Below are 15,608 nucleotides of genomic sequence, written 5' to 3'. Positions count from 1 at the left end.
CCTTTCAACTTAGAGATTCATTAATTCTATGACATCAAATTTTAAAAGATTAAGATGTGCTAGATATATATAATGGAGTACTATATGGCAATGAGGAAGAATGAAATATGGCCATTTGTAGCAAAGTGGATGAACCTCGAGGGTGCCATGCTAAGCGAAATAAGTCAGGCAGAGAAGGATAGATACCATATGTTTGCATCATAGGTCTAACAGGAGAGACCTGGCAGGGGACCATGGGGAGAGGAAGGGGGAAAGAGAGGGGAGAGAGTGAGGGACACAGATGAAGGGAGACTACTGAATGCTGAAAACGAACCATGGACTGAAGGGGGAGGGCGAGGGAGGGAGGGGGTGATGGTCATTGTGGGGGGCACTTGTGGGGAGAAGCACTGGGTGTTGTATGGAAACCAATTTGACAATAAACTATTAAAAAATTAAAAAAATAAAAGATTAAGAGTGAAATTGGTAACAAGAGTGAAGGCAGCATAATTTTCCAGGAAAAGGATTAGAAGGGAGAAATCAAATAAAGAAATTTTGTTTCTTAAAGAAATCTGGGTGTGTGATTTGGAAAAAAAAACACAGTAAAAACCAAAAAAGCCAAACAAACAAAACGTGTCCAGGGAAGATGGGGAGGAAAAGCAGGAGGTTGTTTGGAAACTGGGCTTGAGAGATAAAAGTTGAGATTATAGAGAAGAAACACATTTCTGAAACCAGTGAGATGTTTTGAGGATGGCTAAACATGAAAGATTACAGATTCTCCTGTTCTCCCAACTGGTCATGGTTTTTCATCATTAGGAAATTGAGTGTTTGGGGTGGGCAAGGCTGGGTGGACAGAGGATTATCGACAGGAGGGAGATAAAAACCAGCTGCCACTGCTGGGTCCTGGGCTGCCATGCCCCAATCCTTCACAGCGATGGGTTTCTCTAGTGTCACGTTCAGTGCATTCGGTCTTGCTGCTTGTCTTGCTCCACATCAGCTCTGCTCTTGCGCTGTCCTAAGGTCTGTCTCCTGTGCTAAAGTACTTCTTTAAAGAGCTGAGTGACAGAGTCAATCAACTGCTCTGATTATCATGTTTAAGTGATCTTTCCAACAGGCAAAACATGTCTAGTGTTGTTTTGGGAATTCAAGTGGATGCAAAAAAAAAAAAAAGTTACATTGCCTAATCACACTTCAGTTTTGAGACTATACTTCCTGAAGACAAGTGTGGCAAACAGGCACAAGGAAAACAGGTCTGTGAACTAAAGGGAAATTATTTTATGCATAGTTCTACTGTGTTTCCTAAAAACAAAGGGTCTTGAACTTTAGAACACACATAATGGTCTGGATGGTTTAACATAGATTTCTGAACCAGATTCAGGTCTGAGATAAGGGCCATGAATTTGCCTTTATCACAAGTTTCGGGTGGTACTAATACAACTGTTCTGTGGATTACACTTGTGGGTAAGACTGTTTTAAAATATACTGCAAAGAATGCCACTTTCAGATTATCTAGTACTATCTAGTTAGAAAAGAGATAATTATAGATTATTAGGTCCCTTCCTTAAGTGACTGAATCTTACTGTCATCCTTCCACTACTTCAATGATAACTCACATTCTACCTATAATTCAGTTCTTCAGATTGTCTTTTTTATTTGAATATTACAAAGTGAAACTTTATTATAAATACAAATTTAGTACACATGTGATATGTGGATCATTTTCAAATAAAATACAATTTAAAAACTGTAAAATTCTTGCTAAATATTGTTTCTGAAGTTCTGAGCTTGAAGCCTATTCTTTTTCTTAACAAGGGGGATTAAAACATGACAGCACAGGGATGCCCATGTGGCTCAGTTAGTTAAGTGTCTGACTTGGTTTCAGCTCAGGTCATGATCTCGCAGTTTGTGAGTTCAAGCCCCACATTGGGATCTGTGCTGGCAGTGCAGAGTCTCCTTGAGATTATCTCCCTCTCTCTCTCTCTGTTTGGGCTCTCTCTCTCTCAAAATAAACTTAAAAAAAAATGACAGCACAACTGTGACATTCTCCTTTACTTGATGAGAAGACTCAAGGAAGAACTGAAAAGAACTTCCTTACCATATAACTCAAATGTCATTTAGAACTGTATCTATGTAATACCTTAAATAATCCCATTTTCTCAAATTATTTCCCAAATTAAATTCTTATCCTAATATTTAAAAATAAGAGAATAGGTAACTCATATACTTAACTTGGTTTCCACATTTCCCTACTAATTTCGATATTTCTCAGAGACATAGTAATTAGGCGGTGACCAGTTAGTGTCAGGCTCCAAATAAAGATTAAAATACTTATTTTACAATTTTAATAAAATATTTAATTGCCCTAATACCTTCTGGTCATTTAAAAAAAATTTTTTTTTTTTTAAACAGAGAAAGAGAGAGAGAGGGGCAAAGAGAGAGGGAGACAGAGAGCTCTGCATTGACAGCAGAGAGCCCTATGAGGGCCTTCTGATAATTTTTACTCTTGTTCTTTTTTATAATTCTATGGGTTTGATACTTTTTCAAAGTCTTGAATTTATCCTGCATCATACTTTTTGCTGACATCACTAATAAACACTTTCAGAAGAGAGATTATTCCTTTTAAGTTTTTAGTTAGTGACATAAGCTGTTAACCAAAAAAATAACTCATGCTAGATCTTTATTGTTTTGGCTAAACTTGGTGAACAAATTAATAAAATAAAAATGCAGGCTTGATATTATGCAGCAATTAAAAAGAATGAGTTAGATTTAGTATGATCTGGAAGACTACCCATGATGTACTATTAAGTGCTAAAATCAGTGCCATATCATGTATTAAAATGATAATAATATTAATGAGAGCCCCTTTCCCAAATGAGCACATACTTTACATATGAGTAGGAAGAAGGGTACAGAAGGATAAACATTGTGTTGTTAACTCTGGTTACCTTTGTTGCTGGTTGTGGTTACAAATGAAGGTGGAAACATATGTTGAAAGACTATTTTTTTTCTTCTTATATTTTGTATTTTACCTTTGAAACAATTTTTTAAAGAGAATCCGATGAATAAGATTTAAAACTGTAATCTGGACAATAAAGTCTAATGAACAACTTTTTGGAGAGGATTTGAACCTGGGACCTATAAATGAGAAATGCTGTACTATCTCTAATTTAAATATAAAGGTTACATTTCAAGAAACCAAACTGTATCTTAGACAAGTAATAAATAATACACAAAGAAAGTGAATATGAAAATGGCTTCTATGAGAAATGCATGATACCTTAAGACACTGTTATGTACAAGAATAACATATTTGAAAACTAATTTCAATTAACCGAAGAGACAAATTGAACTATGTAGCAAAATGCAAACTTTCTACCATATTAATTAAAAAAACCTGTAATGTCATGGAAGAAGACTGATATTTACCTGAAGAAGAAACTCCATTAAAGCTTTTAATACTCATGTGGATTTTATAAAAACAATATGATAAAGGCAACAGAAATATAAATACTCTTATAGAATGATTTTCTTCTTAAAAAAGAGTCACTTATAAGCTTTTATTTTGAAATAAGTTTAAAGATTGTGATAGAGAAACCACAAGTATTTCCGGGTAAGGCTGAAGACCCATTTGCTTGTTGTCTTTCAACTTTTGTACTATAACTTTGGCAAATTCTTCTCCTTGAATGTCAGAGGTGTCCAGTAACTGTCTGACTTTTGAGGTTCTTGTAGGTTTGGTACTAATGAGTTCATAGTCCTCCTTCATGATCAAGTCCCTGGACAGGAGAGCATCCAGAGACTGGTTAACGCAGGCTTCTGTCATCTGGCTCACAATGTCTTCCCTTTTACTCTGGATCCACTGTTGGGCTATGCCAGGCTGTAATCGCTCTGTAGAAGAGCAAGGGACAACAAATGAGTTGAGGACACATATACAACTATGAATAAAACTGGATGAAAAAAGAACTAATAAGGAATAAAACCCAATTTTACTATGATTAGGCTAATATGGAATAGAAGTATTTTGGAGGATACTGTTAATTTTCAGGAAACATTCAGATATTTGGGTTATCTCATCTTTTCCCTAGTTCCTTCCCAGAAAAAGGCTTTTTATATGCTATAAATCCATAGGAGCAAACCCCACTCCATTATAGATACCTATATCTATGTCTACCTATATATTGAATATAAAGATACCTGTGTATTTTTAAAGAAACAAAAATAACTCTACCTGTCATAACATACTAAGTCACACCTTCTCTTGGTGCTCCTTCCCTGGACAGATGTTCATGGAAAACCACATGGGCCTATTATTACATGTCAGCACTCAGCTTCCAGGATTGGAAGTACTTTCTTACTTAAGAAGGTACATATTTATCATGTTGAAAAAATAAAGACAAAACTTACTGAATGCAAACCGACTGAACATATAACTGTGAGGTAAGCAGTATCACTTACAAAGTGCTATATACTTACCTGAATTTCCCTCAGCTGAGAGTGGATTTATTCCTGCTAAAGAGCATAAGGTGGTCCTGTGATCACAACAGGTCACGTTCTGAGCTGCAGAAATGTGACTATCACAACCGTGATTTACTGGATGGTGATACAGCATAGGGAAGTCTTGAGTTTTTCCTATAAAACACAGTATCTTCATTAAGGGTAGAAGAGTTCTTAGGTATTCCTGTTAGCTAAAATATCAACATGTGGATCATACACAGTATTCGATGTCTTTACATTTTCACTCTAAATAAATCTAATCCACAAGTAAATACATTTTAGAACAAAAGGGTTTATAATGAATATTTTTTACCACACTTCTGTTTTTTTAATGTAAATTATAAATTACAGAATTTTACTTCTTCACATAATCCCGTATTTCTTCTTCTGTGTCTTTTTCCTCCTTCGGCATGTTCAATGTGTCCTTTATATCTGTTTATGATGTGTGTCTTTCTACACCCTCCTTTGGAAATCCTATTCAATCTGAGGACTTCAATTGTCATCTCTCATCCCAAATCTATGTAATTAAATTTTCTGTCTTCATTGAGCCTTAGTCTTAAATTTTCAACAGACCATGGAAATCACCCTCATATGCACTGCTAAGTACCTCAAATTAAAAACAAAACACTAAAAACTTAATTATACATCTAACTCTAAAATCTGTTTCAACTATTTCTTTTAATAGCACCAGTGTTCTCCCAGTCACCAGGCTTGGTAACTTCTTTGGTTTTGTCTTTTTTTGTCTTCTTCCCACAAGTGGAAAACTATAAAGTCCCTCAGTGTGTCTTTCATAATATTTCTTTCACTATTTCTTCTACTCTGAGGTCTCATAATCTCTCATGTACTGCAGTAACAGACCAAAAGCCTAACTAATTGGCTTCCTCACTTATTCTCTTCCTCCTTCCAAAATATTCCACATATTCTAGCCAGGATGGTCTTCCTAGAGCAAAGAGGTTTTTTTTTTTTTTTTTTTTTTAAGTCACACCTTTGCTCAAAAAGTTGCAATAGTTGCTTCCTACCCAAGAGAAAAAGCCCAAATAGCTTAGCCTAGTGTTAGAAACTGTGATTGTATGACTCTGCCCTATTGATCGTTTATCTTCATTAATTCATCCACTTCACCAGCTAAACCCAACTACTCACTTTCTTTGTGTTTTCTTGCTTCTGTGCGTTTATGTTGTTCCTTTTGCCTGGAATGCCCATCTTTATATAACTATAGGTCCAACCTTCAGTCAGAAACAATTTCTTCACGATGTCAACATGGTGTAGTGGAGTGACATGAAAATATTTATCAAAAGACCTGGCTTCCAGTCTTGGGTTTGCCAGCTACTAACTATGTGATCCAGGAAGTCTTGATCTTAAAAATCTGTAAAATGAGGAATATCTCCCTCACAAGGTTGTTGTGAAATACTTTGTAAAAACTGTTACTTTTCCAGTATATTACCATAGCTCTACATCCATATCACTTTCTATCTCTCTACTAAGGTCACTTAGAAATATTACACTTTCCTTAGAAGATTTTTTTTTAGAGTCTAACACAATGCCTTCAATATTTTAATGTATTTGTAGAACATTCCACTACTATTTTCACATCTTTAGATTCTGACACTTGAAAAGAAAATGTTATGACTGCAAATAAAAGACATGTTCCATATAAACCATGACTGCTTACCAATGATATGATCTTAAAAAAAAATGGAAAACTTGCAAGTGATACTGATTGAAAAGTTTACGTACTAGATAAAAAATCATTGTCTTGAGGAGCTGATAGGGACTTTGAGGCTTCTGTAGAAGCACTACTTTTATGGAGCTGAGAGGATCCACACGATTCCTAGAGTAAACAGAGGATAAATTATTTAGATTGATAGAAAATCATTTTAAAAGTTATGAAGTTTTAATTTCTATGTAGTTCTTGCTTTTGGATTATAAAAAAAAAGAACAAAAACTACTACAATTTATATACAAAATTAAAGAGACACATATATAAAATAACAAGTTTTATATATTCTTAGGAGAAATTATTTACTTGAAATATGAATGAATGCTACTAAAGAAATCTTTCCTTTTAGATAGTCATGCAAATGGCATTTTACTTTCAGTAATCACTGAAGGAGATAAGGACAAGGGTATACATTTGTATAGTTTACATTTGGATAAGAAGGCATAAATACAATGGTAAAACTATAATCAATGATTTGTCTATATACCACAGAGCAATACTGCTCATTATATAAAATAATGACAGGGACAAGAGTTAATGGTAAACAGAGAAGCAAGGACTGTATATGAACAATGAGATGAACAGGAATATTGGATTTCAAACCAGAGACTGCCATGGGCTACCTAATGAATCCTCAAATCTCCCTGGCTTTAGCTTCCCACATATCAAGGAAGGAATTAAGACTTAATGATTTTTTCATATTCTTCTAAAATTTTGAGTTTAGTGACATATATATATATATATACATATATATATATTTTTTTTTACCTCCTGTGGCTCATGAGTTACAGGTATGTTCAGGGATGACTCCATTTCCTTCTTGTCACATAAGTGAATAGTGCTCAAAGCACTCTGTAACTGGAATGAATGCATACATGTACTTTAGTTGAAGGCAATTAGGAAACTTTATGAGTAAAACACAATCTACTTAACATAATTTATATGTTTATACAAAATCAATGGAAAGTAAAGTTACATCATTTGAGGATATAATATATGACCTAAATGTAGAGACAGTGTAGTATAGGAGCAAAAAATTTATGGAGAAACAAACTTTGAATCTTGCCTCATATTAATGAGTTACCTTGAGCAAATTTATCTTTAACGACTGACTAATACCTACATGTAGGATCATTTAAGAGATCAAGTGAGATACTGAATATCAAGTGTCTGATACAAAATTAGGTGCTTAATAAATTTCAGTTTATGTATGTGTATGTGTCTATCCACAATTCTTAAGCATTTACTATATTCTAGGCACTGTGCTTGGAAGTACAAGTATTATTTTCTTTTTATAGATAAGAAACTGAGGGCCAGAATAAGTAAAGGATACAGAGGATCCTAATGGAATGATGGGGGCCATTTAGCCAATCAGGTCTGGTTTAGACTTCCAGGATACCGAACTATTGGATTTTAGGCATGAGACTTAATCTCAGTTTACTTATCTGTAAACTGGAGATGAGAACTTAATGTTTTCTCAGTATCCTTAAAAGTCATATATACACTTTATGAAGTTTCTCTGTAGGAAATGGGGTTTATAATGTTTTTAAATTCTCTAAAGTGAGGTAACTTAGCTGCTTTCCAGGCCTTTAAACTATTAAGCCACTCAGCTTGCCTCTGTTAATGTGAATACTTTTAAAGTTTGTGATGTGGTCATCTAGGAAGTCTTTTTGGGGAAATTTCACAGTTCTATAGTCCTTGCCATATAGCTTTGTTAGACTTCTTGAACCACAGCTGAAAAGAGCATAGGTTTTGGTCCCCCACTCCCACCCCCCAAATACCACGTAGAACTTTAATAAAAGTGGCAGGTAAAAACTTAAGGAGCCTTTTCCATTATCTTAGGTTGCAGGAAAGTTTGTAGTTTTTGAGGTTTAACAATGTATTCCTGATTTTACGTTGATCACTATGTTAATGAGTATGTAAAATATTCTTTTGCATTGATGCATTTTGTACCTCTCTCCATTAAAAGCACAACAGCCCAAACAAACAAACAAACAACAACAACCAAAAAACCTATTTTGCAGGAATACTGTAAGGAGAATTACAAACAAAATGCCCTAAGATTACTTAGCATTCAATATGTGCTACTAGCTATGAAGCAGATGATTTATTTACATGTTATACCTCTCTATTAAAGTCATTCAGTGATTTATTCCCATCTCTATAAAACAATCTTGGATTAATTGCCATTACTAGTGAGTGATTTAAAAAACAAACCTATCGGGGTGCCGGAGTGGGTCAGTTGGTTAAGCATCTGACTTCACCTCAGGTCATGATCTCACCGCTTGTGGGTTTGAGCCCTGTGTTAGGCGCTGTGCTGACAGCTCAGAGCCTGGAGCCTGCTCTGGATTCTGTTTCCCCCTCTCTCTGCCCTTCCCCGGCTTGCATTCTGTGTGTGTGTGTGTCTCTCTCTCTCAAAAAAAAAAAAAATAAATAAAAACAAAACAAAAACAAACCTATCAGTATGCTTTTTTCTTCAAACCAATGTAATGCCAACTGCTGTACAGAACTTTACAAATCGTGGGTTCTACACCCAGCCCTCCATTATTCATACATATTACCGTCTTCTCCATTACATGGGTAAGGATTTTAGAAAAGAAACCACTAATCATCTGTATATATAAAATACCTACAACAGCACTTTGCACAAAGTAGTCCAATGAGCATATGTTAAATACAGTTTTACCTGAACCTTTATTCTTTGGATCTGTCACTGTTATACAAGGTTTTTCTGGGCTCTTAAATTTACTGAAACATTTTTGATCATGAAATATCCTTGAATTAGTAACATTATTTTTCATAACTAATCAGTTATGATAATTCAAATGATTTATGAAGTAGTAAATCAATCCCTAGAAGGAAATTAAATGGAATATTAAGGAAAAATTCCTTTTGGTTCAATTTTTACTTTTTAAGATATAAGAAAGGCTACTTGTAAAAACAAATTATGGGACCTGGTTCAAGGAGACGAAAAAATGTAGGAACCTTAAACAAGTCACCTTAACTGGCGGTCATTGTTTTCAGAAGTTTCTTGATGAAAAATCTTATTAAATTTGTATTCTACTCTTGGCCCTGCCATTAACTAGCTGTGTAGAGTATTATGAAACTTCCTATACCTCAGTTATCTCATCCATAAAATAGAGAAGATATCCTTCCCCTACCAGTTTCACAGAACTGATACTGAATTAAAAAAAAAATTACAAGTCTGAGTAAAAACAGTACAGCTATTTAAGAAAACCAAAGAAAGTAATGCTTTTTTAGTTAATTTACCAATGTTATTATTAAATGGTATTCAGGTATTTGAAAATGCGTACTTTAACTATTTTATTTAAAAAAACAAAATTTCTTCTGAAAGTTTTCTTTTTTTTTTTTAAGTTTATTTATTTTTAGAAAGCTATCAGCATAGCTGTCAGCATAGAGCTAGACGTGGGGCTTGAACTCAAGAACTGTGAGATCCTGGCCTGAGCCAAAACCAAGAGCCAGACACTTAAATGACTGAGCTGCCCTGCCCCCTGCAATGAACAGTTTTAAATATAGATCCTAGTACCTAAGTTGCCTAGAGACCAAAAAAAAAAAAGGAACTGGTATGGTTCTCTTCCACTTTACAACCAATAGAATCAATTCCTCTATTCACCACTGCTTGGCAGAGAAAGAAAAAATTGGAAGGAGACAAAGAGAACTAAAAAGATAAAGCAAAAAGAAATATTACATAAGTCTATAGCTACTAAGGAGTGGAGAGACTGGAATGTTCTAAAAGACTGTACCTCCTCAGAAGCAGGAAGGTCAGTGAAAAGCTATCAAAAAAAATTAAAACACAGTTCTTTAGTCCCTTAAAAAAGAGGCACTAATACTGCTACCATCAGTTTTCAGTTTGGTTAAAGGTAGTTATTTTCTTCATACGTTTCCCTTTTAAACCAAGGTTATGTCAAAAGATGCAGCAAACTACAAGAAGCAGTCAATGTCATGTAGTGATACATAAATTGTAGACAATGCTTATTTACAACTTAAGACATTGGTTAATAGCTGATTATTTTTATTATTATACCTCAAATGCGATTTAATGAAACTCAGCAAGTGCTCAACTATGCTTACTTTGTTCCTGAAATACTGTATGGTTAGTTTTTAAACGCATTTTGATACATTTTTAAAAATGCTTATTTATTTTTGAGAGAAAGAGAGGGAGACAAAGGGTGTCAGCACAGAGTCCAATGTGGGGCTAGAACCCATGAACCATGAGATCATGACCTGACGTAAAATCAAGAGTTGGATAATCAACTGACTGAGCCACCCAGGCACCCCTCAAATTTATAATAATAAGAAAACCTCTCAGTAATAGGTCCCTTCAATTGTTCTGATCTACAAATCCAGAGTGAGTTAATAAGACAATTGTTCTAAGTAATTCAAACCAACGGTTACTTTGGTTTATGTAACATGGGGTGTTTGAGTGGGAAAACAAAACAAAGCAACTAAAAAAAACACATATTGGTCTCAACTATTAATACAATTCTATAGCTTAAGTTGGCAATAAGTCTAAAAAAAGCCCAAGGACACGAAATAAAAAAAAAAGTGAACGAACCCAGACTTCTATTACTCTGTGTATATTAAAACATTAGAAAGAATGATATAGGTTAAAAGAAAGAAATACAGGTTAAAAATACTCTAGTGACTTAGGGCATTCATTGTATATAACTGGTATTCATTACACATTTTAAATTTACATTTGATATAGGGAGTTCTGGAAATGTCTCTAAAATCTGGAAGTGGCCCTTTGCATAAAATGGAAAAAGTCTCTGGTGACAGAAAACAGTATTCATCGTCTCTGATAAATTCTACCACCTTAATACTGTAGCCTGTATTTGTGAAAAGTAGATAGATAAAAACTGAATTAAACTAAGCTGAAAATATCTATGAGTAATAAATGTTTATTTAAAGTTCAATTTCCATTGTTTCATTTAGCAATTTACCTTTGTTTTCTGTAGTTGAATAACAGCTTCAAGAAAAGTTATCTCTTCAAATGTCCTCAGAACTGGTTCAAGTTCTATTAAACATTCTACATAAGAAAAATATTGAGTTCAGATTGCTCTAATCATTAAATTGAAAAATATAAATGCTAATATTTAACTGACAAGGCCCTCCCTAGGTCAAGTTTTCCCCACACTGATGACATTCAACTCTCTTAAGAGCCTTTATTATATGCATATAGATAGAAATATAAATCATAGAATACACTTGAGAGTCTAAAAATAAACCCTTATAGTTATGGTCAATTGCTTTTTGACAAAGTTGCTGAGGCAATTCAATGGGAAAAGGATCATCTTTTCAATGATTGTCGAATATACTGATATCCATCTAGGACAGCTGGATATCTACATGAAAAAAAATACATAGTTTAGACTCTTACCTCATGCCTCTTACTATATTGTGCACTTAAATGTAAACATAGGAGGAAATCTTCTTGACCTTTGGTTAGGTAAAGAATTTTTAGATTGGACATTAAAAATAGGGTCCATAAAAAATTTTGATAAATGCACTTCAGAAAAACTGAAAACTTTCACACTTCAAAAAGCTACTATTAAAAAAGTTGAAAAGATGAGCCCTAGACTGGGTGAACATTTTTTGCATATCATGGATATGCTAAAAGACTTATATGTAGAATATATAAAAAGCTATGACAATAATAAGACAAATAACCCAATTTAAAAATGAGAATATAACATGATGCAACCATTTTGAAAAACATTTGGGAGTTTTTTAAAAATGAAAGATAAATTTACCATACAACCCAGCAATTCAACTCATAGGTACCAATCTAAGAGAAATGAAAACATATGTTCACACAAAGACTTACATATGAACAGCCATAGCAGTACTATTCATAACAGCCAAGAAATAGAAATAATCATAATTACAACAACAACAACAACAACAACATATAAACTTGTTGCTGAAGGGAGGGGCCAGGGCTCCAGATATAAAAGTGAGCATCACTAAGGGATGGTATATAAAACCACGGTCTGGACTGGATCACCTAGGGGGAGAGTATAGATAGTTAAATACGTAGTAAAGGACCCATGTTAGAGCTCTGCAGCATTCCAACAGTTAGAAATTGAGTAGAGGACGAAAAAGAGATTGGGAAAGAGAGGATACTAAGAGTGTAGCTTCTTCTGTCTTGAAGCCACCAGAAAGAACATTTCAAGGAGGGAATGTCTAATTTGCTGAGAAGCCAACTAAGATATGCAGGATTTTCTAACATTACCATTCTTGGTCACATTGGTCACTCCAACAATGTAGCTTCAGTGGAGATATGAAAGACTGATGTAAGTTTGTTAAAAATTGAATTACATGGGAAAAAGGAGAGAAAACGAGCATGGATAATTCCTACAAAGTATTTAGATTTGAATGGGGGCAGAAAAATGAGGCGATACTGAAGGATGATACGGAGTTAAGATTTTTTTCTTATAAAGATAGGAGATAATAATGGAATATAGCTGTGTGACAGCTGAATGACCCAGCAGATGGGCTGAGATTGGCACTGCAACCACAGAGACAGAATATAAGGACTAGAAGCTGGAGGGCTTGGGAACTGACATCCAGAGCACAAGTGGTATGTTTACATTTGTGTAAATATATGGACACTTTTTTTCAACCAGAAAAGAGATAAGGCAGGAAAGATGTGGATATCCACTAAGTTTGTGGATATGGTAGTGGAATGATAAGGTAGTACTCTCTTATGGTTTTTATTTCTCAGTGCAGGTGAGAACAGGTGATCTGCTCAAAGGAAACATGGAGCATGGGATGAAGGAGGTTTAAGAAGGGAGGCCATGGGCGCCTGTGTGGCTCAGTCGGTTGAGTGTACCACTCTTGGTTTCGGCTCAGGTCATGATCTGAGGGTCATGGGATAGAACCCTGCATAGGGCTCCATGCAGACTGTGGAGTCCACTTAAGATTCTCCCTCTCTCTCTCTCTCTCTCTCTGCCCCTCTTTGCACTTGAACTCTCTCTCTCGCTAAAATTAAAAAAAAAATTTTTTTTAAAGAAGGGAGGCTAAAGTATTAACCCTGTCTTCTTTTCCGAAGCTCAGAATCTATAAAGAAAAGCCACAGAAAAATGATAAATGATGATCAAAGGATCAGCTTTATGACCAATAAAGACAAATAGAGAAATTACCTTTAGATCTGTAGCCAATGGGCTTGAAAAGAGTTCACAGCTTTACTCAGCCATAGGCCTCATCTACTTCCACATGGGGAACAGAAAATGTATGCATCCTTTAGACAGGCTGACTTCTAAAAGAAGGAAAAAAACTGAGAGGGGACCAGGTAAAATATGCTCAGTTTTTCTCCAAAATCAACAAATAAGTTAAAGTCTCAGGAAGACTGCTGAGGGACACACAGAAGCTAGAAATATTCTCCCTATACTTTCCTTTTTGGGGACGGAAATGAAATTTCATCTTCATTTTGGAAACATAAAAAAATGGGACTTAAGTGTCTCCTACAGTAATACAAGATAATCACTGATGTAAGACAGTAAATCTCAAACTTTTAGGTCTCAGGATTCTTCAAAATTATTTAGTACCCCAAATCGTTTTTGTATATGTGGGTCATATCTATTGATACTTACTATATTAGAAATTATAACTGAGAAAGTTTTAAAACATCAGAGTATATGAGAACACATCCCATTATTTGCTGGAGCAGTGAATCCATCATACCTCATTTAGCCTCTGGAAAAATCCACTATATACTCATGAGAGATAAGAATAAAAAGGGATAATGGTATTTTACTATTTATTATTTTGAAAACAGTTTTGATTTTGTGAGTCTTTGTGAAAGTCTCAGGAATCAAATACTGCAGGGGCCCTTGTACCACACCTTAAGAACAGCTGATCTATGAGAATGGAATAGTAGAGATGTATTTGAGAAGCATAAGAGAATTGCTAACTAGTGTTTAGTGTCTTGTTTTGGCTATTAATTTAAGGAGAAACCAATAACTCCCACTTATGGCCAAGAGGGAGCAATAGGGTGGAATCCTGCCTAAAACAACCTAAAAAAACCAGACAAAATATATGAAACAGTGGTTTTCAAAACACTAGATACCGGCAACAAAGGACAGTGATCTCTGAGAGGGAGAAAACAAATAAGGTGAGCCTGGTCTTACTGCCTAGAGTTTCTAGCTAGAGCTCTTTAAGAGAGGAAGTGAGGGACCTCACTTCTCGCCTGAATAGAAATCTAATTGAGGATATGGGGCTGGGAGTCTGGGTAGAGGGAGGCAGATAGAGTTCAGAGGACAGTACCAGAGAGGGGACGGCTCCATGATCTACAGAGGGCTCCTTTAAGTACTGATCAATGCAGCGTACAGAAATCATTAAGCCAAAAGTCAAAGTCTTCAAAGAACAATAGAGAAAAACCAGGAAGTCTGTAGGAAAGTACTGCCTAATGGTATGCAAGATAGAATTTTTACAGAACGAAAAAGAAATGAATATTTGGAAGTGGTTCTGGGGACAAGAGAGATACCCTCCCACATAGCTCTGAGAAATAAATAAAAGGTGAATCCATGACAAGCAACTTTTGATTTTTTAAATATAGTACTGAACACAAATTGTGAATAAGAAGTATATTTCACTGCTTTTATAGTTAAACGATGATTCCCAGTCTGTGGCTTATTTTTCACTTTATCTTAATCACATCTTTTGAAGTGCAAAAAATTTTCAAGTTTTTCCAAGTCCAATTATCATTTTTTTCATGGATCTTGTTTTTGATGTTATATAAAGAGTTCTTTAACATAAGGTCATAAAATTTTTCTATGTTTACATTTAAATGATGATCCATTCTAACTCTGAAATAAATCTTAATTCTATCTAACTGGTCTAGCTAGGATTACCACCTTAATTAGTGAACTCTTGAGAGTCTCCTAGTTGTCTCTTTGCTTCCATTCCTGCCCTTCTTCAGTCAATTTTCCACACACATCACACACACATCAACAAGAGCGATCTCTCCAAAACTTAAATTAGATCATGTCATTTCCATACAACACACACATTGATGCTCTTCTATTGTACTTGGAGTAGATATCTAACCTTTTGATGATGGCCAACAATTTCTTCTTGTCTTTCTAATCTCATCTCATAAAATAAAAACAGCAGCTGAATTAAAAGAAAATCTTTAAGCTTGCCATCTAACTTTTTCAAAGAATATTTTATTCATAGTATAGTCACTATTTTTGTAAAAGGTGAAAGATTTATGTGATCTGAACAGAAACCAGAGTATAGGCACTATTTTTGTAATTCCAAATGTCCAAATTAGAACTGTACACTCACTTAGGAAAGATGGTCTTTCATCTGGATTTTGTGCCCATCCACTTTCTATCAGAGAGATCATAAGTGCTCGATGAGGTATATCAAATGGTAATGTTTCTTCGTCAATGTCAGG

At 34.8% G+C, this 15,608-nt stretch overlaps 1 protein-coding gene across 1 annotated transcript in view; it reads right to left on the bottom strand.

The window, feature by feature from the left end:
• Positions 1–2,964: 2,964 nt before the first annotated feature.
• RIPK2 (receptor interacting serine/threonine kinase 2) overlaps positions 2,965–15,608 on the bottom strand; it is a 27,646-nt gene continuing 15,002 nt past the window's right edge. The window contains exons 6-11 of the mRNA XM_029923736.1: positions 15,497–15,608; positions 11,149–11,234; positions 6,953–7,042; positions 6,202–6,295; positions 4,447–4,602; positions 2,965–3,861 (exon numbers count right to left, since the gene is read on the bottom strand). The exon at positions 15,497–15,608 is cut by the window's right edge and continues 24 nt beyond it. Coding sequence (XP_029779596.1) covers positions 3,524–3,861; positions 4,447–4,602; positions 6,202–6,295; positions 6,953–7,042; positions 11,149–11,234; positions 15,497–15,608 — 876 coding nt within the window. The 3' untranslated portion in view covers positions 2,965–3,523. The remainder of the gene's footprint in view (positions 3,862–4,446; positions 4,603–6,201; positions 6,296–6,952; positions 7,043–11,148; positions 11,235–15,496) is intronic.

This window comes from Suricata suricatta, chromosome 15, assembly GCF_006229205.1.
Source record: "Suricata suricatta isolate VVHF042 chromosome 15, meerkat_22Aug2017_6uvM2_HiC, whole genome shotgun sequence".
Lineage (NCBI taxonomy): Eukaryota > Metazoa > Chordata > Mammalia > Carnivora > Herpestidae > Suricata > Suricata suricatta.
Note: the sequence above shows the minus strand (reverse complement) of the source record. Positions and strands in the feature narration are given on the sequence as shown.